This window comes from Myodes glareolus, chromosome 4 (genome assembly GCF_982192425.1).
Source record: "Myodes glareolus chromosome 4, mMyoGla1.1, whole genome shotgun sequence".
Lineage (NCBI taxonomy): Eukaryota > Metazoa > Chordata > Mammalia > Rodentia > Cricetidae > Myodes > Myodes glareolus.
This window is the reverse complement of record NC_142029.1, coordinates 101,685,887-101,713,635: the sequence shown is the minus strand read 5'-3', so window position 1 is coordinate 101,713,635 and position 27,749 is coordinate 101,685,887. Positions and strand designations below refer to the sequence as shown.

Sequence of the window (27,749 nt, the reverse complement as noted above, 5' to 3'; positions counted from 1 at the left end):
ATACATAAAAAAATGGGTCTTTAAGAAACCCAATAGAAACAGAGACAAAGAGGCATGAATAGGAATTCTTTTGTAAAATAACGATAAGTAGCTATATAGCACTCAAATGCATACATATGCATGAACGGATAAAATACATCAAGGAGTTATAATTTCCTTGTCTATCAAAATCAGCAAGGATGCAAATCAACAATTCCAAAACTGCTGTTGGCAGGAATTCAATCTGTTTAGCCTATGTGGAAGGCCTTTGGGCGATATGTCCCCCAAATCATTACAATACATATTCTGCTGAAGAGCTAGCCACAAATTTAGTTTTAAAAAATATAAATAAATGTTTTGCTGGTGGTTTCTGGCAATTTGACACGAACCTAGACATATTTTGAAAAAAAGATTCCTAGTTGAGAAAATACCTCCAAAAGACTGGCCTGTCAGCAAGTCTATGGGGCATTTTTCTGATTTAAGGACTGATATGGGAGGGCCCAGCCGTGTGGGTGGTGCCACACCTGAGCAGGTCATGGGAGCAAGCCAGTAAGCAGCATTCTTCCATGGTCTCCTCTTCAGTTCTTGCCTTGAATTCCTACTTTGGCTTTCTCAATGGACTATGACCATTAGATAAACCACATAAACCCTTTCCTCCCCAAGTTCATTTATCACAGCAGTAGAACCTAACAAAGGAAGATGTGTATAACTAAGATTTAGATTCATGGACATTCGCTGCAGTTTTGCTTAGAATATTCAAAAGTTTGAAAAGTTAAAATATCTGTTAAAAACTGGGCTAAAGGAGACAATAGTAGATCATGCATACAGTCACTAAAACTGACGCAATGGAAGAGACGTGGTAGAGAGGCTGGCTTTGAATATCCCCAAAACACAAAAGGAACACTTAAAAAATTGCCCACACCCTGCAATCCCATTTTTGTAAAGTCTACCTGCATGCAGCCACAGAAAATACTCAAGAGCAGTACTTTGTGGGAAAACACTGAACTCTGGAGGGCACAGTTACTGATTACTCAAAAATCAATCAAGTCACTGACCCAGAAGTGACAGATATTCTCTCAGTAGGAAAAAAAAGGGGGGGCTGCAGACCCACTTAGGACAGCTGCTGAGCAGAGAGCTAGACAGACACAGCCCAGCCATCGGGTGCCCTTCTGGGACCACAGGGTAAGAAGGTAAAAGGAAGATGTGGGCTTCACAAGACATCTTGATTTCAAGTCACAAACGAAGTTGTTTCTTAGCCCAGGGTCCAGAAAAAGCTTAAGAAATGAGTCAAATGAAAGCAGAGGGAAGGGATGTTATCTGGCAAGTGACAGAACAAACACTCACCAAACACAGACAGTTCCCTCACCTTCTAATAAAGCAATCACTATCATAGCTCCCAAAACCCAAAACTCCCCCAATAAACTCCTTCCCCATGGTGCATATTTTCTACTAAAAAGTGAAGTAAAACTTAGTATGGTGAGTCAGAACTGAAGAGTTAGAAGCATATTCAATTTCTAAGAAGCAATTTACTAAATGAAAAATCACAACTGAGAAAAGAAACAACTTACCTCAGGATAAAGATTGAACCTTTTTAACGTATTAATAACAAGGGGGTATTCAGTAAGCTTGTCGTTCATAATCATCCACACTCCACTGAAAAATGAGGGTGCTTCCACTATAGTCTTGAAATAAGAATAATACAGCCCCTGAAAGAAGGATGTGCTCCAGTTACAGTCAAAGGTACAGTTATTCATCTTCTTAGATTACAAATATTCAGAATACACTGGTTTTGAAAAACTGAGCACTCAAGCAGGTAATAGCTATAATAATTTCACAGGCTTCTGATTACTTATAAATTCTTAGGTTACAAAAAAAGTGTATTTTAGAAGAATTTCATCTTAATTGAAATAATTATGTGGAAAATTGCTTCAAAAATAGCTTCAGAATTTAAATATGTATACATGTAATTTAGCATATGCCACATATGAAAAGTCTATTGAATACATAAAACGGCACCAATCTTACTTCCTCCAGATTTACATTCAAAATCCATGTGTTCTCTAAAAAGACTGCACATTCTGCACATTCCTATTAAACAATAACTTTACAAACCATGTCCCCCACAGCAACTCAACAGATGAGCGGACCCTGGGGACAGCGTGGGGTGGGGTGTATATTGAGGGTAATAGGGACATTTTGTCGGGCATGCTACTTTGAAAAGGGCTGCTACAAGGGTGAAATAACACGAGACAAAAAATAAGAGGCAGAGCTGAATATACAGCTCACTGGCTGGGTGCCTGCCCAGCATCCAGGAGGTTCTGCGCTCAATGCCTACCACTCCGGATATAGGCACCGCTGGGAGGCCAGCGCTTGAGAAGTGAAGGTGGCGGGAGGAACATCCTCAGCTACAAAGTATGAGGCAGCCAAGAATACAGGAATTGAGACGCCCCCTCAATATAAACAAATAAAATTAGAATAAAAACCTCCATAACAGTCAATGAAGTTTAAGCAAGAGTCTGAGAGGCAAGCGCAGGGGACACAGACAGGCAGAGTGCAAATGCCCCCCTTCTCTGCAGCTTGACCAGAGCAGGAAGGTGATTCCCCCACTACCCACAGCGCCTGCATTAGTTCACACATATTTCTTCCTTCCATTTCCTACTGTATTATGTTAACAAGATCCCTTGTGGAGACCCAAACCGGGGACTATGATCTCCTCTGAAAATAGGATCTACAATGACATAATCTGGTTGAAGCAAAGACAAAGCAGACCAAGGTGAGTCAAACTGAACTCAGCCTTAAGGCACAGAAGACAGACAAGGACAAAAGAGGCTGAAGAGGGATGCCACAACAAGCCAAGCAACCCCAGGCAGCTGAGGGAGAAGTCTGCCTTGTGCAGCTCCTTCCTCATGCGGAAACCTCAGAAAACGGATGCCTGCTGCTCTCATCCACTCTGGATGGACACTGTTGCAGCAGTGCTGGAACCACTGCATCTACCCTGGCCTGGGAACTTCACTTTAGAAACATATAACATTTCATATAATTACAAACATACAACTTTCAATATTTAAAGAACAAAAATAAAGAAAATGTATTATTTAACAAATTGAAAGAGAATACCAAGTAATTCTTCTGGTCATTCTGTCTGCTAGAAAACGCTATGTTTCTGTTAATAATTGTATTCTAGTAATGAGTTTGACATTTTATCCTATTAAATAAGTAATTTAAAATTAACATTCTCATAGTAAAACAAATTTAATATCAAGTAAAACAGATCAAATCCTAAACTTTAATTTGAAAATCTTAATATAAACTCATGACTCACTGTTTGTAAATAAACAAACAAATAAATAAATGATGTTTGCTAATTCTGCTCACCAAAAAGGCCCAGCAGTGGCCCAGGGAGTAGGAATGAGTACTGGCAGCACAGGGGTCCTGGTGTCTACACACTGTCTGAATTCTACCCGGAAAACTGGTGTTACCAGGCCTGCGTAGGAACTATATCGTACAGCACCCCAAAATAAGGAATCTCTGGACACCAAGGAAACACCACTGAGGTCACTGAGGGCCAGCACCGCCAACTGCAAGAGAATGGCCAGTCTAACACCAAAGGTTACGAAATACGTTCTGATCAGTTTACTGATTCTAACTCGAAGATGTAACAATCAAATTATTTTTATATAAAAAAAACATGGTAAATAAAAGAACTGATCATTTTCCTATCTTTCCACTATGAAGTAAACCTCACTAAGAAACTAAAGCCACATTGTAGGAAAATTCTTTACAGAGTTACAAGTCAACTGTGCAAGAAAATAATGAGTTTGTCTATTCTAATGAGATGAGCGAACTAAGGAGATGGCTGGGCACCACCTGGATGTGTTCCTCACAGAAAGGGACCCACGTCTTCCGTTAGTCTTCAGAAAACACAGGAGACAGGAACACGGTGAGAACATGAGTCACAGTGGGCAATTCTACTGAACATATACATGTTTACTACGTGTGTGTGTGTGTGTGTGAGTGTGTGTCTGTGTATGTGTGAGTGTGTGTGTGTGTGCATGGCTCTGTATGTGTATTTGTGTGTGTCTGTGTATGTGTGAGTGTGTGTGTGTGCATGGCTCTGTATGTGTATTTGTGTGTGTCTGTGTATGTGTGAGTGTGTGTGTGTGTGTGCGTGGCTGTGTGCATTCTGGTTCTTCAATAGATAAATGGCAGAAAACAAAACAGAAAGGGATTTATAGATTCTCAGACTCAGCAATACAGCAGGTAAACCAAGTGCAGACAGTAAGGCCCTCAGCTGCTAGGTGCCAATCAGCTCACTCACACACCAGTTTACATTTGATGGTGCTAAGAAACCGTTAACAGCGAAGAGTCCTTTGAGGAACCTGAATGTACTCGCACAAGAGCAATGTGTAGCTTCCTTCACACAGAGATGGGTAAGGAGGGATGGACGACTGTATGTGATCTGTCGTTGATGCTACATGATGAGTAAGGAGAACCATCTACTTCTTTTACTTGGGCATGACTTTCTGAAACGTTTCACGCTAAAAAGTGAAAATATTTAGAGTTCCAAAATATTACAATGAAATATTATACATACAAAAAACTAACCATTTCAGTGCGGAAAGCCATCTCCCTTTCCAGTGTTGAGAGGTGAGAAAAATGGCGATCATTTTCAAAGAGGTGCGTTATGTGGCTCCTGGAAACATTACAACAACAAAGCCAACAGTGTGAAGCTGTGAGATTACTACAAAGCAAAGAGGGAAGGCCTACAGATTATAGACAGTTTGCAAGAAAACTTAAAAACGATTGTATTTGTATTTGTCTTCTACCAGGTTTTAACAAGTCTACTAAATTTTCTCTCCATAAGAAAACACATTCCAATTAGATTTTAACATTAAAATAAACCATAACAATATTTTAAGTGATATACTATAAAAATATAGATCACACTGAATGTGCCATCGGGTACCATTCAGAAACTGCCTAGATCACAAAATTCATACATCGTTCCATTCAGAAGATTAAAAACATCAATCTAACACTCAACATATACCCAATATTAATGCTAAGCAAACTGGAGTATCAAATATAGCCTCTTTAATAATGGATATTTTTATTTAAAAAGTTTATTATTCTGATCCTGATTTATCAATTAAACTAGTCTTTCTGAGTACTGTGGTATATAAGATACATTCATCCTTATGATACAGAAATTATTCTTTTAAATACATGGGATGTAGCTTTGGTAAGTTATAAACATCTACGTAATACACATCATAAAGAAAAAATGATCTTACCAGTGCAACAGGGCTGCAAAGGAAGCTGAAAGAAGAAAGAAAGGTACATTAATTACTATTTTAGCACAAATACCTCCTCCTTACAGATCAGCACTTCAAATCAGATCCAGCACAATCAGGGCGGGATGGCTGAGAGTCAGGAGCGAATACTGAGCTTCACAAGAAGCCCTGCAGCAAAGCCTACACAACACCACTGGAGCGGCTGAGGCTGTGGCACTCACTCTCTCAACAAGATACGTGAGGCCCTATTATTGCCAGACACTGTATGGGACCAAAACCAAAAGATGGAACCCACTACCAAAAGACCCCAGGGGAACAGAATCAGTAGGTAAGGGTGCCTTAGAACAAAGAACCACATGACTGGTCAGGGTTACAAGGGAAATAAATACACAAAGTATCACCACCTTTTAACTCCCCTAGTGCCTGAATTTTCACAGGAAGGCTCACTCTGGTTTGTGTGTGTGTGTCTGTGTGTGTGTGTGTCTGTGTGTGTATGTGTGTGTGTGTGTGTGTGTGTGTATTGGGGGATATCTATTAGATAATTTATTTCTTTCCACTTAAACAAGTAGACCCTTTTTGTGTTCTCTTAGTAACTGAATTTTTCTTTAAAAGAAAAAAATCTGCAAATAAAAAAGAAATTCAAAGAAGGTCAAGGAAAGGCGATTATGGAGGACCCCACTGCCTACCATGCTGGTTTAGAAAGCCCTCCCAGTTTGGCAGGAAGTGTCCACACTGCCCACACCAAAGCTCAATCAGACACTGGGATATTACACTAACTCCTGATTCCCCAGATTCTATGCTACACTGTATCTTCAGTCTCAGGGACTGGAGGTGAAACATTACAAAGCGAAGTCTCTCCTTGCTGCTAGACTCCAGCTAATCAAGACAGAGCCCAACTCCTCTGCAGACGGGAGTTAGAACAAAGTTCCTGAATTTACTTCAGTACTTGTTAGCACCAGTACAGCTGGGGCTCAACTGAGTTCGAAATGACCGTGTAGAACTAAGTGTTGACAGGAGGGTATGAACTAAACCCAAGTCCTGTCCGTGTGGCACAGAAGCTGAATTGAGCCTTTTGTTAGACACACGCCCACACGCAATCTTTTCTCCATTTACTCCCTGGAAGTTAGACAGTTCAGTGGGGGCAGCTAAGGGCCAAGCTTCAGGATTTTCTGCCACATCAGTGAGCAAGGCACCCAGGATCCTCCTGCCCTGAGTTTGCCAGTTTGCTGGGCCAGCCTCTGTATGGGAAGCAAGCAACAGGACTCTGTATCCTACTGGAGCTCTTGGCAACCACGTGTCTCCTGCCCAAGCAACTTGCAGGATGATGAATCCATTCCAACCACAGCTCAAGAGTCCAAGGACTGATGGATGGAGTTCGGGCAGCACGTGCTAGGTATGAGCGACCTCTTTCCAAGCTGGTGCACAGTGCTGGCCCACAGATCCTCCCTCAAACACTACAGGTTATTGCACTGCTCTCAGGTACACTGCTGATGGAAAGACCCATGCACTAAAGACATCCTGAGTCATACACAGGGCATGGATAGACCAAGCTGGTACTGCCCTGGAAGCTTCCTCCTACTGGCAACTTCTATGGTGTTGGAAGGTGCTATGCATACTACATACTCAGCAGTCTGACCCAGCTGTGACCCCTGTAAGCAAGCTACAATCATCACTGCCCTGGCTAGACACTAATGAAAGAGTGGCACAAATGTTAGGGGAGTAATCAATCACTTTCTGATTGGATTTAAAGTCTGATCCACAAGACAAACAACTGGGCCAACAACCGGTGGTTAGCCAGGCCATAGGCCCTAGGGGAAAACATATTACTATTATTTTGCTAACCGAACAGAGTAATAAAATGCCTCTTAAGTTATCTCTATACCCATAGATTGTACGTCTCCCAACCCTCATCAAGGAAGCTCCATTTTATAGCAGAAAATGATTAATGCCTATACCCACAATGGTCAACATGCAGAGAATAAAAGACTAGGTTTGGGACAGTCAGCTCTAAATAGGGTGTCTCTAATACATCCCCTTCCTCCAAGTCTTAGGAATCATTGCCAAAGAGATGTTGGACAGCCAGAGGCAGCAGATGTCTGCAGCAATGCAGTATTTCCAGGCATGCCAAGGCTGCTGCCCACAGGATTCAGAGGCGACAACTGCACACACAAGATAGTAACAAGATCCACCCAGTCAAAATTCCAGTATGGCTGGGGGAGGAGTTCATGAAGTCCCATTCCTAACTGTGGAGCTACTAGCAAATGTCACCTGCTGTGGGAGAGAGACTATCTTCTTCAGGGCTATGGCCCCTGGAACGCTGCCCATACTCCATGGACTATCCTGCACTAATACACACCCACACAGGCAGTGCAAAATGGAGAAAGCAGGTTTTAAACAAAGCACATGAAGATGACAGGAAAAGTTGGATGGGAGGGGGGAAAGAGAAGAATGGAAAGAGGGAGAATGGGAGGTGGATTTGATCAAAACATAGTATATGCATGTATGAAATTTTCAAACAAGAAAAAGTCAAAAAACTGTGTATCATCAATAGTGAATTACCTAAATCAAAAATATGTAAGAAATAAAGGGCATATAATTTTAAAAAAAAAGAGTCTAGGGAGGGCTGTTCCTTTAGGTCCTAATGGTCCCCCAGAGACAAGGAAGGTGTCAAGGCAGTTAGGGAAGGGAATCAACTGGCCCTGCCCAGGTCAGGTCCAGTGCTCAGGAGGATAAAGGAAGCAGTCAAGTATTCCTTCTTAAATGTTCAGCCTCTGCGGAGCTCCTATATTCCAGGCTACATAAGGACTGCCTGTTTCAAAAGCCAGGAGCAAAAGTTACTGGTTTCCTCTCCATACTTTTGATCTCCACAACAACCCTGCATTTATCCTCACTCCACAGATTAAAAGCTGGGCCCTGAAGGTCCTTCCCCAGAGGCACCTGGATCTCCTTTCACACAGAAGAGTTCCCTCCTTCCCATTTGTGAGCATTTAGTGAGCGTATCTTGCAACAATATACACATGAAGAAATGTATCCTAAATCCAAACTTCAACACAGCCTATAGTCCAGTTTTATGAAAACACGCTCGCACATTCTGGTCTCATTAACCCTCAAATGGCAAGCTGGCATTACAAGGTTAAAGGTGCTTCCTACATCCATCTAGACAAGGTTTCTGAGTCAACCTTGACAAGTTACTTATTCACCATTTCTAATACCAGCTACTTCTTACTGTTTAAGAGTCCACTCCCAAGCCTTCGCTTCTCTAGAGGCTTAAGTCGTTTGTAAAGAGCCTCTGTATGCTACACCATCAAGCATCCTGGGTAATGAAGCCAGTTTCTGAATGAGCAGATCTAAGTACCTCTCCTGCTCCTTCAAAATCCATGACCTCCATACATGGCTCCCAGGATGGGCCCATACTTGTAGCAGGCTTTCTTTTGGGCCACCAACAACTCCCAAATCATGACACGGAGACTTGTTATTTGTTACGAATGCTCAGCCTTATCTTAGGTTCTTTTCTTGCTAGCTGTTGTAACTTATCCTAACCTGTTTCTCATCATCTATATTTTGCCTGGGGGCTTTTCACTGTTCTTTCATTCTGTATGCCATACTCCATGTCTGCCTGGCTGGTGGCTGCCTGACTGGCTGGCCCCAGGCATCTTCCTCTCATTCTTCCTCGTTCTCTCCTCTTCTCTCCCATCCCTCTCCTTCTCTTCTCCTCCTATTTATTCTCTTTGCCTGCCAGCCCTACCTATCCCTCTACTGCCTAGCTATTGCCATTCAGCTTTTTATTAGACCAACCAGGTGCCTTAGGCAGGCAAGGTGAAGCAGCAACACATCTTTGCATAATTAAACAAACGCAGCATAAACAAATGTACTGCATCTTTACATGGTTAAACAAATATAGCATAAACAAATTAACACATCTTGGCCTAGCTATATTCCACAACATAAACAAATGTAACACATCTTTACATAGTTAAAGTAATATTCTATTAACACATACTCTTGACCATTCCCAGTCAACTGCCACCACACCCTTCACTCTGATTGTACCAAGCAACCACCTCCTAAAATACCAAGATCTATCCTTCAAAGTCAAACCTCTCCCTCTTCCTCTTTGTGTATGTATGTGTGTGTGTGTGTGTGTGTGTGTGTGTGTGTGTGTGTGAGAGAGAGAGAGAGAGAGAGAGAGAGAGAGAGAGAGAGAGAGAGAGAGATTGTGTCTAGAGTACCTCAAAAACAAAACCCAGTTTCTGGGCCCTAAGCTAACAAAAACATTTCTACTCCTTAGGACCCAATTGAAGGAAAGCAGGACTTTCAGGCTATGAATGCTTCAGAGCCAACGGCTGTCTTTTGCCCTGGAGATTGGCAACGCACATCCAAGAAACCAAGCGCAGCACTCCAGAAACAATCAGCAAGTAGTTGGTCTTCTGGGGAAAATTTCCAAGGGCTAAGATTTAAGTCTCCAGATCAGGTGAACCAAGCACTCAAGCAGACCTAATGAAGACTACGAATGATAGAAATCTAAGAAGGTGTATCAGTGACCTTCTTAAAACATAGCTTATGAAAGGAGGACCCTAGAAAGCGGGGTCAAGGCATGCACATAGCTTGCTGCATGAATGAGAAATGAGGACATGTGTGCTCCAAGGTACTGCTGAGGAAGAAGCTTTGTTGTAGACATGAGAAAACAGCCAGGCATCCGGAAGAATCCACACTGAACCAGGCCAATAGAAAAGGCTGGCGGGGGAGGAAGAGGACAAGAACCAAGAGACCAAGTGAGGAACCAGGCACCAAGAGGACAAGTAGCCAAAATGGCCTAAGTTAGATAGGAATCAAAGAAACTGGGTGACACTCAAGGGCTGGAGAGGTTTGGGGTGGGAGACAGGGAATGCTAGCCAAGATGACTCTGTAACAGGAACCTGTGATGCGGAGGGCTGAGGGCCAGCATTGACTTGATGTGTCAACAGGCACCTCAGTCCTGGGTTAGCCATTTGTCCTGGGTTTGAGACCTAACAGTGTGGACTTGACAGCAGCCAGCCAGAACACAGATACAATGAAGCCAGATGTGACTTGGATCCAACACGACAAAAGAATTCTCATCCCAGCGCTGAGAGCATGGAGCAAACAATGACAATCCACTGACACTCTCTGAGGACTCACTTGTGACCTATGCAGTGGTCACACGCCCTGTGCCCCACAACATCAGGAGTGTCGAACAACCAGAGCTTCCCAACCAGTGGGCCAAAGGTAGAAGAGCTGCAGGCGTTCAGGACAGCCACCTTCTGATGAGCATCTTGGCTTTAAAGGAGCTGTACATTCACCCACTGCACAGTGTGGTCCTCTGGATGCATCATGGCATAAGAGGGGTGGGAAGGGCTGAGCTAGTTAACATAGAAAACAAGCAACTGTCTGAGAAAAGCAGTCTATACAGCAGCATAGACTCACAGTGGTCCAAATCCTCGTATTGCATTTGAATCTGCAGGAGAACTAGATAAAACTAGACATTTTTATTAAAATAAGATAACTAAATAAACTAAATAATAAATAAATAAATATATAAGCTAAGGAGCTAAATAAAACTGGTTAGTTTTATTAACTAGTCATATTTACATTATTAGTCCAAGAGTCATACGTATGAAATTCTAGGAGTTTCTAATTTATACATATTTAAGTCCTTTTCTCATCACTATGATTAAATGAATCGAGAAGTAACCTGAGGAAGGAAGCATTTATGTTTCTTCATGGTCTGGGGTGATACCCTTCACAGTGGGAAGGTGTGACAGTGACAGTAAGCTCCTCAAGCAGCTAATTATAAGACCCTCTCTATCTAGAAGTAGAAACAGCCCACTGGAACCCGGCAGCTGCTGGGGCTATGACCACAAGGCCCATCCTTCAATGACCCATTTTCCTCTAGCTAGACCCACCTCCTGAGAGAAACGCAATCTCCTCAGCACCACTGATAGGGGAGGAAGTATTTCAACAATAAGTTAATGGAAGACAGTTCACATTCAAACAGTAACACGTGACTGTGACAGGCTGGTCAAGGCTAACCGTCACAGAATGGCAGGTTTACGGTGAGTGCTCCGGGTCCCTTCTGTCCCACATGTCTTGGAGGACAGCAGTGATTTACTACCTGGCAGTTAGGTGGATCAGTCTCAGGCCAAAACCACACCTCCCAGCCAACAATCAACATTTCATGAAGTCAGAGGAAGACACAGACAGCTCGCTGACTCCCTGGCAGCCTTCCACATTACGAGTGGCCTTGGAGCACAGCCATGCACTGGAGGAGCACAGCAATGCACTGGAGGAGCACAGCCATGCACTGGAGGAGCACATCACCAGATCACAGCAATCTTGGGCCCAGCTCTTAAAAGCTCTTGATTCAACAGGTACAGGACTCAAAGCTGTACATTACTAACAAACCCTCAGGTGACTCACACAGGCCACACTTTGAGAAGTGGGACAGCTACGATACAAACCCAGTGACAAGAACAAAGTGACAATTCATTCAGGTAAGATGCAGAGGCCTGGGGGGTGGTGACACAGAGGGATTGGGAACATGAAAATACAAATTCAAAAGGTAACTCTGAGTATAACTGATAAAACTTGGTGGCCACACATAAGAATTAAGAAAGGAAAAGAGTTAAAAGTCCTCCCTTCTTCCTTCCCTAAGAAGAAACACTCTGAATTTCCTAAGACATCACTGATCTAGCCTTGAGTCCCATTTGCAGAAAGTCTAGAATGGGGGATGGTGTTTGGATAGCTCAGCGCCCAGCGCTTACTGCATGACCCAGAGCTGTTACCACTAGCACGGGACTTCACACTCTCTGAAGGGACTGCAACCGCGATTTTCTGCCTATTTTCTATTTTCATTTTTATCTTCCTGTTCCACAACTTCAAAGCCTTAATAGGTTGAATTCATTTTATTTGTTCCCTCTTTGGGACTGAGGGGAATGTTCTACTCTTAATAGGAAAAGACGGCACAAGCTCAATTTACTAATAGAGACATTAAGTCTCAAAATGAGAAGCAAAACTGCTTTTGAAACTCACAGTCCAATGTAAAGAAACCCCACCTCGTAAGATCTAGAGCTCACGGGGTTACAGGCTGATGATCAACTTTGGTTAATTCTAGTCTTCTAATACATTTAGCATTGAGAAAAAAAAATCGACCAAATCCAGGTAAAAACATAGAAACTCTTAATTATATTGATAGGATCTAACGTCTGCTCATCAGGATTAAGCAGAAATGATCCAGGAGTCAATCTAAAGAACCAGTGGCTTTTATTTCCCCAGGAGACCCAACGTCTCATGTAGCAAAGGGGCATACAGCAAACCCTGCAAGAGAGTTGAGGCTTCCCTGACTCCAAGTTCAGCCATGAAAACATTGAACACACACAAAATGCCTTAGAAATCTCAAAGGTATAAAAGACAAAATGATGTGTTCTAAAGTGAATATTTGGAAACAACAGAATTCAGAAAGTATACACTGCCACCCCACAGACAACATGACTGGGATTCTAAGCAGAAAAATGCACAAAGTCAGATTGCATATATTTTAAATATGAATTTATGTACAAATACTAGAGTAAGCAATGCATGATTACACAAGACATGTTTTGAAAGTAATGAATTCTATCTTCTTTTAAAAGTCTTAGCCTTACACAATGTGAACACAAATACTTCTAAATCAAACAGTATCGGCATTGATAATTTCCATAAAGTAACTTCCTTTTCACTGGCAAAACACAGTGCATCTTACTGTTTTAAAAACAAATAAATATATAACCAAATAATGTGCTCCTGAGCATACAGAGGGCAATTATGAAATCTGGAAAATGCAGTAAGGAAAGTGCAGAACACAGGTCTCTTCAGCACAGGAAGAGATACAAAGACAAGCAAGGGCATGAATGTGCACAATCAAACGCACACACAAACACCCCTAAATAAATAAATGCAATCTCCTTGGTCCACATAAAGCTACTGTATGTATATGACATTAGGGACTGGCAGACCTGAAGGATTGGAGATGCCTCCCCTCTGAGAACTAGCTTTCATGATATCAAAGGTACCGTGCAAGCTTCCAAGAGAGGAAAGCGACCAATAGTCTGATTCAGCTATGATGCTCTGAACTAAACAATTACATGTGTGGCACAATATTGAAGCCATAAATGCAATAGTGGTAGAGATGTCTTGGTGGCAAACAAGAAATAATTAGACTTAAGCCCCATGCAACAAGAGGAGTCATCTAGTACTAGAAACCTAGCCGACTTCCCAGGACTAGCAAAGTCATGGATCCTGAAGGAGAACCTACAACCATCATTTACCATATCAACATAATCCCTAACTATATTCTAAATAGTCATTCCTACACCCAGAGGTAAATGCGGTCCTCACCCCTCATCAAAAAAATGCTTCCTTGCAACAGATGAAAACCACCACAGAAAGTCACAGCTCATCAAATGCAGATACCAAGTGACCACGTGGCTGGGGCCCAGTGCCAACTAACACATACATCTACAGCACAGTTCCCTCATGGAAGAATCGGGGCTCACAGGGAGGAGGGGGCAGAAAGATTATAAATCTTTAGTAATTTTCAACAAGCTTGTTTCCTGATAAACCATTCTAATGTTAAGATAAAGAAACACCTTCCAATTGCAAACTTATTAACTATCTTACTGCCAAACAACCAAGAATCATTTTTAAATTAAGAATTTATTCAGTTTTCAAAAACTATGAAGTCAAAATGAAGATGGAGGACACATGCATAGACCTGAGGATATAGAACCATAATGATTATCAGAATGAGCAGAAACAGAAACGTCTGTCCTCTCTAGAGAATTAACAGACTGAGGACAGACGTCCTCTTCCCACTGATGTGCCTCTGACTGCTGTCTAAGCCTTCAGATTTGAACCCTACAATTGACCAACATGACTGACAAGTAATTAGCTTCAAGTTCAAACCTCATTCACGGAACTCAAGAATGTTGTCCCCATAGTTAAAATTCTCAACAATAACATTTAAGTTCTACATACTCAGGACATTTCCGCAGGCATCAAAGATAGGTGAGGAATAGCCAAGGTCTTCTAAAAACAGCATTTAACTAGTAAATCAGCAGAAGCATGAGGACGGCTGGGTAGGCATCCTAACAAAGCCGAGCCATGATACATTTCAAAAGTAAAAGTGAAAAACATATCTGAATTTTGATACTGCAGTAACAGTTGTAAGGAAGAAGCATTTCCTCAGGAGTGAATTTATAAGGGTCATCACCACAAATCTTTCTCTCCCAGCAGAGCTTCCCCGTGAATACCGGGTCCTAACACATAATACCATAGGCAGTGCAGTCAAGCTTCTTCCAGCTGATGGGAGCAGCGATGAGGGCATAAATACTCTCTATGAGAAGCACCAGACCGACTGTCCTGAGTCATAAGGAAATGACAAAGCTACTAAGAAAAGGGAGCAACTCCACACAGAAGAGGTTGTAACTGAGGAGGTCCTTCAAATTGGCCTGTGTGCCTAAAGGAAAATACAAACTCTCCCAATACTAATGTCCTTGGCCACTTATCTTCTTTCCTCTATTAAATATTCTTTGAACACCAGCCTTAAAGCCAGTCTACGCACAGGGCACACACTCTTGTACATCAGCTTTATCATTACTGTCCTTAAATAAATACTCCTGCACATAATGGGGGGAAAAAAGAGCCATAACTACTATGTGGGGTGAGATTGAGGGTGGGACAGCAACATAATTAGGCAGATTCGAATTATTATAAAATCCTGGCTGGTATAGCCTACCTCCTACCATGAACTCTCCAGCCCAGGGACCAGGCTGCACTTCCTCCAGTTGCTCTCTCTTACATAACCCAGACATTTTGTTATGAACCCCTATTTTATCTACCTTTTGGCCTCTTGCCTTCTTGGCCACTGTTCCTGGTTCCTTCCTCCCTCCCTCTCTCCTCCTCCTCCTATTCCTGCTCCTGCTCCTCCTCCTCCTCCTCCTTCTCTTCCTCCTCCACCTCCTCCTCTTCTCTCTCTCTCTCTCTCTCTCTCTCTCTCTCTCTCTCTCTCTCTCTCTCTCTCTCCCCCTCCCTCCCTCCCTCCCTCTCTGTCTCCATCTTCTCACAGGCCCAGGCAGTATGGCTAAGACAGTCGTGTCCACTCTGAACTCTCCCAGATGTCTCTGCCTCTGTCTCTGCCTGTATTCCCCCTTATAACTACAACAAAAACGTCAACCCCTTAGAAACAGTCATGGCCTCCTTTTATTTCTTCCTCATTCAATCATGATAATGTCAAGAAAATAAAAAAGTATATTTAAAGCATGACCCACAGCTGTTGTAGACTGATGCATTTTAAAATACACTCTTATTAAACAACTCTTGATTGGATTATTAAAAAAATCACCCACAGAGGAATGACCTCTTCATGGGATTAAAGGTGTGGATCTAGAAATGGATGGAACTCTTACCAGTTTTGATTACTAGTAAGCGATGGAATGGAAGACTGAAGAAAACTAACAAATTCATTCCTAGAAATATCCTAATGATAAATTATAGCTATTGACAAAAGATGATACCAGCATAAATTTGAAGCAAGTATGTAAATAATAAGCTTTGCAGTCTACGAAATACAAATGTCATTAATTAAACTTACAAGAGACATTAATAAACCTTTACACTCACCAAGAGATACTAATATAATCTATCAGGATAAGGCTTTAAGTGACCAGACTTTTTAGCAAGAACTAAGTGTGTGTGTGTGTGTGTAATTAGAATTTCATCTACTTTTAGTATAAATGTCCTACTATTGGCAAAAAAAATCACATATAAAGAACAGAGCTTTATAAACTTACAAAAACTGAACTAAGTTGACTGTATGCAGTTTCGGTGCTCACGAGCGCTTTATTCTTGGAAACTTTCCTATTTAGAGCACCTTTTTAATAAGAAAGCATATTTAGGTGATTATAAATATTCTTAAGGATCAACCAGAAGTCTATTTTAGAAAGGAGGAAAAAATGGTTTCAAACCCCCAAACTTGCATCTTTTTCTCTGGCTCTGATGGGATTCCGATAATTAACAGAGCACTCCCTTATAGCTGCTTGCTCGGCTGAGCCCAGGCTCTTGCCTGAGATCAGTCAGCACAAGAGGAGCTTCACACTTCAGCGTCTCTCCTGTCGCCACCCACGAACCTGCTTGCTTTCCATCCTTCACTCTGGTATCCATATAAGATCCCTTTCTCCTTACTACTGAAGAAAGAAACAAAGAAGCAGCCCGTGCTAAACACAGACCCTTGAGACTCTCAGAATCGATGAAAGGCCACACGTGTACTCTTGCTACATGCTCACTAAAAGAAACATTACGTGGCAATTAAGAACATGAACTCAGAAGTGAGAGACTTGGGTTCAAATCCTGACCTTAAGAATTCCTGGGGTGACAAGGCCTAAGTTTAGTTAACTAAGCACCTGTGCCTCAGATCCCACGTCTAGGGTGTCTCAGTCAGGCCTAAGTCACTGTTAAATCAGTTGACCTGCAGCACGGGCCCAGAGCCAGGCAGGGACAGCCCCTCGGCGCCAGGGTAAGACACTATCTGTGGAGTGTGAAGTCACTTACCCTGATGCTGAACACTTACTGTTTTCTCTTCTACTCACTTTTCTTCTGTCCTGCAGCCAGCCTAACATTTCACACTGGGTATCCCACACACAGCTCACAGGAGCGTGTCCAGACACAACCCTCGTCTCCATCAAGTCTCGTGGGCCCTGGAAGGGTCCCACTTCGGGGATCGAGTCCCTTTGATTTTCCAAGCACAGATTTCTCAGAATTAAAATGTAAACATGCCCATCTTGCTCAACACTCCTCAGGGGCTTCCGACGGCAACAGGAATAAACTCACTCCCATTGCAGATCTGGTCCACAGGCACCGCTCCTCCATTATAGGGTAAGTGAGACCTGCTCCTTCCTTCCCACGTGCCCCTGGCTGCATCAAGAAGCCATCCCTCTCATCTTCCACAGGGCTCACCCAGGCTCAGCTCACACAGGCTCGGCTCACACAGGCTCGGCTCACCCAGCCTCGGCTCACCCAGCCTCGGCTCACCCAGCCTCGGCTCACCCAGCCTCGGCTCACCCAGCCTCGGCTCACACAGCCTCGGCTCACACAGGCTTAGTTCTCAGGCAGACGCCACCGCTTCTCTGTCCTCTGGCTAAAGTCAACTACAAGGCCCCTTCCCAAAGTCTGTCTTGGCTTAGTATTACTAAGGAGGACATTCCCTGGCTTTGAGATTTCCTTTGTTCATTTTGCTTCATTTGTCCCCACACAGAAGGCCTTTCCTTTCCTCCAGGGCACTTACTACAAACTCTAACTAGTCACTTATTCTTCTTACGTCCATAATGCAAATTCCACAGGGGCTGGCAGAACAGGTTTCCTGTTCGTCTTTTTCCCAGGATGCACCTGGCACAATAGGCATTCCAATTGGAGTTCTATTCCAATTTGAACCAGACTTACTACTTTACATGTATTATCTCACCTATTCTTTTACTCTAACCAAAGCACTCACCATCCCCATCTTAAAGACCAGGAAATAATGGGAAACACTGGAGGAGTGTAGAAACAGCTTCCAACGCAGGTCAGCACTAAAATGCCAGACTGTTTCCACCACATCACACCCTGCTGACCCATCCCAGTTCTCAGTACCAGGACTAAACTATGCCTTCACAGGCCTCCTCCCTGTCCCCAGCAAGTCACAGGCTCTCATAAGTCATGGCTCTTGGTGAGAGTGGTGCTTGCCTCCCAGTTACACTTGCCAGTATTTAGGAAGCATCTGATTGCTACCACTGGGGAAAAGCTACTAGGTTCTGGTAGGTAGAACCTGGGACTCTGTTAATGCCCCTGCAAGGCACAACAGTCCCTTGAAACACAGAATGGTCTCACCCAAAACATCATGAAGCTCAAATGGGTTGCAACTACCACAGGAGCTAGGTCAGACATGACTTCCTGTCTTAGTTGCTGTTGCATTGCTATGAAGAAACACCAAGACCACAGCAATCCTTACAAAGGAAAGCATTTAACTGGGGCTTGCTTACAGTTTCAGAGGTTTGGTCCCTTGTCAGCATGACTGGAGGCATGCAGGGACACAGGCAGACATGGTGCTGGAGAGAAGCCAAGAGTTCACACCTGGATTCGAAGGCAGCAAGAAGATGACACTGGGCCAGGCTAGAGTTTTTGAAACCCACCCCACAGTGACACACTTTCTCCAATGACGCCATATCTCTTAATCTCTCCCAGGTAGTACTACTCCCCAGTGACACACATACACACACACGTTTGTACTTAAATATATGAGCCTACGGGGTGGGGGGGTATTCTTACTCAAAGCACCAGTTACCTTTTTAATGAGCCTACAGATGGCATCTTACACTGCAGTCCTGCACCACTAGCATGTTTTCTGCACACGCACATTCAATAGGAATAGGTCTCACGGTCATCCCTGAAACAAAGTCCTCTCCAACTACAGAACTTTCTTCCTTCTTTTGATAAAGGTTAGGACACAGGTGGGTGTAAGAAAGAAGTAGCTGTATCAGGCAAGTGGCAACTAACAGCTCCAGTTTTGAGGAAACAATAGATTAAGAGAAACTGCAGCAATTGGATATTTCATGTGCCCATTTCAAGGAAGTGGATAGAGCAGGGCTGCAGGCTCAGTGGATAAAGATTCCTACTACAAAGCCTGAAACCTGAGGTCCGGCCCAGGCACCCACACAGTAGGAAAGAACTGTTTCCTGAGGTTTTCCTCTAACACACAAGCACCGTAGCACATGTACATGCACAAACACGTGCGCACAGGTGTGTGTGCTCATGTGTGTGCTCAAACAAGCACATACACACGAGTGAATAAATGAAAAAAATGAAGTAAAAGGAGGGGTACAGATTTACAGTCCCAGCAGACTGCAGTCATAAAGGAATTCCATGTCCCAGTGGTGCCAATCTGTGTCTGGAAGCTCAATGGTTGGTACAGGACTTAGGAGGCAGTCCCAGCACTAAAAACAGACAAGCATTTCAAACCCACCTCCTACAGTGTGCTGCCTTCTGCCATATGCCCAGTCCCAGACACACAATGAAGGGGTCTAATGTGTGAACTATATGGGATGCTTCAAGTTTTCAGATATCGCCAGTGTATAGCTTAGGTTAAGAACTGCTGTTCTAATTCAGATCTCTCATCTTACACAAGACCAAGTCAAATGTCAAAAAGCAAAATACGTGGCTCAGAAACCCACCAAGTTTGCGGTAGGCCTGGAAAGAGTCGCAGGAGAGAGTAAGGTAGTCCTCGTTTCATTTATCTTATTCTTACAATTATCCTGACAAAGAGCAACATAGGGGTGGGGGAGGTCCACGCGGCATTACTGCAGGGAAGTCAACTCAAGAATGTATAACGTGTCACACTCACAGTGGAGAGCAGAGAGAATAAATGCATGGATTCATCTTTGCTTGCCTGTTCTCACCAGCTGTCTCTGCTCGTGGACTGTTGGAGACCCCCGCCTAGGGAATGGAATGGTACAGCCAACAACTGGCTGGGTCTTCTTACATCAGTCAACAGCCAAGATAATCCTCTCCTGGCCAACCAACCAGATCTAGATAGTTCCCAAAACTCTCTTCCCAGGTAATTCTAAAGTGGTGTCCAACTGACAGTTAAAATTAACCAGAACAGAGGAAAGGAGAAACAAAAAACAAACCTTACCGAAGGGTAGTGTTAACTGGACTTTACCAGTTACTGTTCACTGCCTGCCTTTCTCTGCCTTGACCCCAGACCCAGGAGGTGGCTCTACAGGTCACTTCAGTAGACCTGACAGTGAAAAGCACTACAAGCAGAAGATTGTGCAGCTCCTCCTGGGCGACCTTGCTCCCTCAGCACAGCTGCCCACACCTCCTGACAAAGCCGTGTTCTGCAAGTCTCCCGGCTCCCCTGAGTCCATTCCCACTGCTCAGTGAACCTCAATGGCCTGACAGCTTTTGTAGGTTTCTCAAACCTGTTCGTAACTCTAAAAATAGCTCAATTATTAATGCTTCCTGCCTGAACACGGAAATCTATGCAGACACATCTATGTAGCAGGATGCGCGCTCTCCGAGGTGGAAGCTGGTTAGAGGCGACCTATATTATTTATTGTGGTCAGGACAGTTTGATAAACATTTTCAAGGTTCTCCCTCCACCACTGCCTGTGTAGCTCAGAACTTCTAAAAATAAACATTTCAAGAACTCTTTGTCACCACTGAATTAAGTAATAATGTTCACCTATAAGAAAGTATATGTTCACACTAACTGTTCGTCATTGCCCCGCACCCTCAGCAGTGAAAACGGACACCTGCCTGGTAAGTGGTTTACCAGTGCCCAGAACATGTGAAGAAACTCTTGAACAGTTCTAATATGTGCCGTCATCATGGAGCTCCAAGATAGGGCATTTATTCTTACACAGGAATAAAGTTATTTTGTCGTAGCCAATACATAGTTAATAGAGTTAAGCAGCTACAACTAAACCAAGCAACAAGTGACTATGAAATGCCACAACATGGAAGACCCAGGAGCCATCTTCAAGTTCCACACTAAAATACAACTTTCACCCTCTCTGGGAGGGTAAAAGAGGAAATGAAGCAGTTTTCAAAGACATGGAAACTGCTGGACCCCTCTGCAGAACGAGTGCCTTTCTGATGCTCTGGGAGCCTGGTGCCAGGAAAGAATCCCTGCTGCTGCCAGTCTTGAGGGTGCAGAGCCAGAGCTGAGCCAGGCACACTAGGCCTGATCATGCACAGAACCCTCCTCCAGATGTTGTGTGGCCTGACAGCAGATGCTCACACAAGGGAACAGGGACTATGGTGTTCCTCCCAATTCCACACACCTGGTGACCTACGTCCAGGGAGAACCTAAGCCTAACTCACTCACTGTACTTCCACTTACAATGCCAAAAGAGCAAATCAAGAGAAACACTGTATTGAACAAAACTGTATTTCTGCAAGGGCATTACTAAACCCAAATACAAGCCATCCAGTGTAAGAAAACCCAAAGGAAATTCACGGTAAAATATGAAAAAAAAAAAGTATCATTTAAAATCTATTATTGCCTCTCCCTGAAATAAAAACAATTCATCCATTACTTTACTACGATTGCTGTTTATACTAGCCATTCACAAAAGCTGGAGATTTATTCTGTCATGGGATCGACATCAGGGTTACGCATTTGCTTCCACAATAGGAACTGATGCTGCTAAATGCTTTAGACACAAACATGCATCAGTCACGGAATTTTTAGTATGGCTCCTTGGGCCATCCCTGAGTAGGGCAAGGGATAACTCCACATAACAGAGAAGGCCCTCAAAGTGAGCCTGAAACCAAACCCAAGCACTGAGCACCAGCTCTGGGTGCCTTCGGCCTCATCCACTGTACCACGCTGCCTCCCCAAGGTGAATTTAACCTGTACACTGGCCAGGTTCTCAAGCTAGCTACCAAAGGAAGAAATGACGAAAATAATGAATTTGTCTAATCTTGGCCCAACTATAAAAAGAGAAAATACCGTTGTAACAATGCGAGCCTTCTTGAACCCACAAACACATAATGGTGCCTGGCTTAGTGACTCAATGGCTGTGGTAAGAAGCTATCCATCCCCACAGGAAGGCTGATGTTGCTGTATGGCCCGTCTAACCCCAAATTCCAGGCTTGAAGCACCCCACACATGTAAAGGTCATTAAGAAAAAGTGAAAAATAGTAACAAAAATATCACTAGTAACTAAATAATTCAATAGCCAAAAGCCATTGTAGCAAAAAATTTTTTACAGGATCTTAATGAGGGACTTGGAAAAATTAGGCCTGCTAATCCAAACTTCTATAAACTTGCTTTATCGGACAAAGTCAATCAGAAAGCAAACCCAGAAGGCGACCCACACGTGAATGCTTGCTTCAACTTTCTTTCCGGCACACAGTTACAACCCATCCATTTGGTGCATGGAAGAAGGATGAGAGATGCCAGCAGGGAAGGTTAAAGCTTGGGCATCCAAAACACAGCACAACCTGGAAAGTGACAGAACCACGAAGTGCCACCCGCAGTGTTTGCGGCCAAGAAGGGAAAAAGCACGCTAAAATTTAATTATAAGTTTGGCAACTTTCTAAGACAGGAACCTGAGTATTTCGAGCTCCAGGAATCGCTCCCATCCCTAAGCAAGCCATCCTCCGAGACAGCGGCCAAGCCAGCGGCTAAGAGTGGACTGTCGCTGCAGGCATTAGCCCGGTCTCCTCCGCGCGGACCGGCCCGCCCGCCGCCAGCCGAGCTGCTGATGATCTCCGGGCCACGTTTTTAAAAGCCCGGGCGGACGGCGGGGCGAAGGGTGCGCGGAGCTGGGCCCCCGGAAGGAGCGGGGAGGAGCAGAAGAGGCAGGAGCGTCCCGGGAAAAGTCGAAGAGGGCTGCTAACTGGCTCACCTAGCAGCAGCGTGCTCCAGGTCCGGCCGCGCCCGCGCCGCAGGCCCAGCGCCCAGCGCAGCCCGACCGCCAGGCGGCCCGCGAGGCCGTCCGGGGCGGGCGCAGCGGTCTCTGCGCGGGGCCCCTTCCTGCCCGCCGCGCCTCTGCGCCCCGGAGACGGCGGCGCGCGCTCCAGCCCTGGCTCCCCGGCGCCCACCTCGGATGTCCCGCTCAGTGGCGGCGGTGATGCGCGGGCCGGCCGGGGCGGCCTGGGAGCCGCGTCCCGGTGCTTGCTCCGCGCCTGCAGGACCATCTTAGCATAGTCGCTCCCGCTAGCTGCGCGCACCCGGACGGCAGCCTGGATCCGCGGACTGGCGGTCGCTCACTCCGGCCGGCGAGGGCGGGCCGGGAGGCGGGGACAGCGCGGGCCGGGCGGCCGCTGTCTACTGCCGGGCGGCCAGGAGGCGGCGCCGGACTCGCGCGCCTCCGCCGTTGCCGCTCTCGGGTTGCCACGGCGACAACGGAACGCCGCGGGGCGGGGGCGGGGACAATTTGCGAGTGGCGCGGCCCCGCCTCTCCAGCGCGCGTGCCCCGGCGCGTTCCGGCCAGCAAGCGCGCACGCGCGAGCTGCGAGCGGGGTGGGACCGGCGACTGGGGTGAGGGGGGGCCGGAGGCGAGCTGCGTGGACGACCTCCCGGAAGCAGCATTGCGCCCTCGGGCACAGGCAGTGGGTCCCTGAAGCCGTGTGGCGCCGGGTCGCGCCGGGAGGGAGCCGGGTGGCCACGGAAGGGCTCAGTGCGTGCGCTCCGTAGTTCTGTGCGTTAGGCTTGTGCATGAAACTAACGGGGTAAAGTGTGGCCTCGCCCTTCTAAGAATCAGCTTTCTGGCTCACAGATGAGAAGCTGGGGCCGGACTGAGAGAATTCAAATCGTGCCTGTCCCATGGGAAGGAGCGGGAATGTAAACTGATAGGAAACCAAACTAAAGGCATAAGAGAAAAAAGAGACTGTCAGCAAGGGTTATCGACATGTTACTTTTGCCTGCTGCATCCTATCTTTCTTACCAGAAAGTATGGAAACTGCTGAGATGGGAGACTTGAAAACAAATTTTCTCCTAGCAGAATGTAGGAGTAAATGAAGAAGCCCAGAGAAAGTTTAAAGAAAAGAAGGAGGGAGGGAGGAGAGAAAAATTCATCACTATTTGCACAAAGCCTTGGAGGATTGCAGTAGAGAGAGACTCATTTTTTGACTCCTATACGAGTGAACTCGTTCCAAAAAGTGTGAATTTTGGAAATCAAGGCACATGGTTCTGCTTTTCTCCATTGTGATTACAGGGTTTTCAGGTAGCTGTGGCTTCTCTTGCTCACGACTTTATTAATATCAGAATTCATTAACTCAGTCAAGAAGAATGGATTTTGTGAAAGGACTTAGCGCTATAGTACACCTTGTAAGTTTCCTTAGTTTGGATATTAAATTATGTATTGAGACATGGAGCAACTGTTTAAGACACTACTGGAAGAAAGTGATTGTCAGTGCCCCACAGAAGGCTTGTATTGTGAAATAAGATATCTGGTCAGTCTAGTGTTATTTCTGGGGTTGGAACTGAATTTGTCACCCACCAGAATAAAAGAAACTTTACCCAGTCTCTGCCAAAGACTAACAGTAAAGTCGTCGCTAGCGTGTTTATTAATTAGAAAACATACAGAGCTACAGTATTTGATTTCTTGTCTCTCAGATGTGGAGGGGTAAGGACTGCTTCTCAGTCTGCTTGTCCAGTGGAGTGTCACCGGGAATATCAGCCACACTCTGGGGCAGGCCCCATGCTCAGGAGTAACAGAAAACTTTTTTCTGTAACTGGCCTACAGAAAACAAGCACTATGGTTATGTTTTGTGGAGTTTTTTTTTTAATTGTTTCGGATTTTTTGTCATACTGGTCTTTTGTTTGTCCAAATTTCCATTTTTTGTACTTTTGTGGGAAGAAAATTGGGTGGGTAGGTAGGTAGGTTCTGGGTGGAGAAAAAAAGATCAAAATAGCTCATAGGGAAAAAATTAAATAAAACGTGTACAAAACAAATCTTCTGTGTGTTTGCTTCCTACGAATTCTGGGCCATGTAAGTGAACTTGAGGAAAAAAAAACTGACTTCCCTTTAGCTGATATCATTCTAGCAGATGATTTTCTTGTTGAATAAATGAATGAGTGTAAGAAATAGTATAATCGAACAATCATTCATAACAAGATGGCCCTAGCGCTTACACCTCCACATAGTTTGAGTTTCTGGAAGAAACCAAATCTTTTCCTACTCATCTTCAAGTGCATCAAGAGCCCACGTTCAGAACTTGGCTGAACATTTGCTCCATTGACTTGAGAGAGAACCATTTAAGACTGGGGCAGTTAGGTCTCAGTTCCTCTTCCGTGATGAGCAGCCCTGAACAAGGGTAGGTCTTGAGCAATTGGGGGTTTTTACTTGGTTTGGTTTGGGTTCGGTTTAAACTGATGATTTTAATAGGCATTGTGATACATACTTGCAATCTTAACACTTTGGGGTGAGGCGAAGCAGTGGAATCTCAAGTGTGAAGCCAACTTGTACTATACAGCAATACTCTGTCCAAATAAGAAAGGAAAGTGATCATTCTAGAACCAGGTCAAAGTTCTTGTTCCCATGCCTGGCATGACTCTCCTATCCACACCCTTCCCTTTTTGAATCTCGGTTTCCCCATCCTGCTATAAGGAAAATAAAAATAGCTACCTGGCAAATTGAGAAAGAGACACAGGGGTGGGGGGTGGGAGTAAAACTAAAGTTTCTAGCAATTATATCCCAATTATATCCACCAAAACTGTTGTTCTATCAATGTTCAAAGGGACTTGAGCAGAGCAATTGATCTAAATGTTCAAAGCCCTGGGAAATGATAAGAAAAAGGAGTCTGTGTGGTCCTGTGGTCCTGCCAGAGACATGAGCTGACATTTCAAGATACTCTGAGGCAAGAGTTCAAGGGCTGCCCTAGATCTCAGTTCTTTCAGTGTCAGGCTTCTCAGGTCTGAGCTGTGGATCCCTTACTGATGGTTCCCTGCTTCTCACAGATGCTTTACAAGATAATGTCCATTTCATGTATCATTAAACCGAGAGAAAATAGCCAGCCACTACTGTTGCCCGGTACCCCAGAGTCAGTACATTTCACACAGGGACAGTGATAGAGCTGATACAGAGTCTTAGGAGATACTCCAGACTCGGTTTAACCTTTACAACATCCAGAAGAGCCAGAATCCAGTTTATTCATCTCAGGATCCTTAAATTAACACCTGCCACAAACTGATGGATATTTAAAGACTACCCCCCCAAAACATGACAAGCTAAAAGCTGCATTTTATTAATAAGATATGCACATGATCCCATGGATCGATACAAGACTATAATAAATGTAAATTAAGCATTAGTGCTGTATATCAGAAACATAGTTCCTTCTGTGAGAGTATGGAAATACTAGCCTGAAGCAAACAGCCAGGAACCGGAAAGAACCACTGCTCAAGAAAGGGTCCAAGTCTGATCCCTGAGCAAAAGCTCAATCCCTTTCTTGCTATGAAACTATGCTTTTCCCATTGAAATAAAAGCTCGGTATTGAAAACACTTTATGTGTAACTTTAGGAGTAGTGGTAGAGGATATAAAATCAAAGTAAATATGGAATGAATTTTAAAAGTATAAAACCCTAAAGCAAGACAAGTACCACAGAGAAGTAAATCTTAGTGATATTTAAGTGTAGGTATCAGGGAAACCTCAACTGGGTAGTGAGGAAACAAGTGGGACCACGGCAAGGTTGAGTTGGGAACTGGCCTCTGCCGTATTAGTTAAGAGGTCTTATTTGGATCTTCAAAATGCTCCCCTTTGTTCTCCTACTCATGGGTACCAGACAAATGTGGAATATCTGGTGTTTGTCCTTTGTCCTCTTGAGCCACATCATTTGATCTCTATTTTAAAGAAGTGCCCTAAAGTTAGTTCCATATTCTGGTGGTTTACTGACTTAACAGCTGCTTCCACCAAGACAGGAACCAGAATACCCCTGGCTCTTCAGGGTTATTCTGAAACCTAAATGGGTGCATGAAGGTCTATCTTCTGTATAGCACCTGGCTTCCAGCGAAGCTCCAACATTCACCGGCCATTGTATTTGTTTTAGTATAGTCTCTTAAAGTGGGGAGGAAAAATACATAAATTGCTAGTTTATTGTTTTTCATATTTTTATCTTGTGTCTTTCTTGTATCTGACCTTGTGATTTAAACCATTCATGTGCCCATGAGAGTTCCCTAGAGAGTTCATTATTAGACTTGGTTATAGTGTGTAGTCAATCACTGTTTTGCAGGGGAGCATGTCTGTTAAACTAAAGTGGAATTCCAATTACTGAGGGCTTACTAAGCCCCAAGTGTCTTAGCACATATTACAGACATTAAAAATTCATATGCCAAGTCTCTATCCCAGAAGAGCCTAAGGTTTAATTGGTGAGTCAAAATAAGATGAAACAAAATATGCTCACACAACAAAGTGTATTTTTTTTTAGGACACAAGGACTAAATTCAGAAGAAGAAATGATGACTGACATAATGGGGGAGTTTCCAGAGGAAAGCGAAATTTAGCCTAGGCATATATTTAGTGTATGTAGAAAGCAATGTGGAAAACTCAAAATAAGCAGGGATAGGCATATTTCTGAAGCCCTTCATCCGTATTTGGCATATAGCATGTTTTAATATGACCATCTGAAATCCTATTTAGAATGAAGGCAGGGACTGAGTGAGTTGTGTTATGAATGGACTGTGAAATGCTTAGAATGCACAGCCCACGGTGTGACTTTCAGTGCTCCCAGATCTGCCCAGATCAGACAACAGCCAGAGCACAGAGACTCATCCATGCTAATGTGCTGTAGGAGAGCGCTCTTGTACACTTGTAAAGACTTGTCACTCGTACTGGTTTAATAAGACGCTGATTGGTTAGTAGCCAGGTAGGAAGTAGAGGTGAGGCAACTGGTCTAGGAGAATTCTGGGAAGAGGAAAGGCGGAGGCACAGTCATCCTCC

The 27,749-nt window shown here is 44.2% G+C and overlaps 1 protein-coding gene across 2 annotated transcripts in view; it reads right to left on the bottom strand.

Annotated features, from left to right (window-relative positions):
• Nucleotides 1-23,061, bottom strand: part of Dpy19l1 (dpy-19 like C-mannosyltransferase 1) — a 94,741-nt gene extending 71,680 nt beyond the window's left edge. For both annotated transcript variants that reach the window (XM_085689801.2, XM_085689802.2), the window contains exons 1-4: nt 22,715-23,061; nt 5,274-5,298; nt 4,585-4,672; nt 1,548-1,685 (exon numbers count right to left, since the gene is read on the bottom strand). In XM_085689801.2, the coding sequence (XP_085545927.1) occupies nt 1,548-1,685; nt 4,585-4,672; nt 5,274-5,298; nt 22,715-23,006 (543 nt within the window). In that variant the 5' untranslated portion in view covers nt 23,007-23,061. The remainder of the gene's footprint in view (nt 1-1,547; nt 1,686-4,584; nt 4,673-5,273; nt 5,299-22,714) is intronic.
• Nucleotides 23,062-27,749: the final 4,688 nt, after the last annotated feature.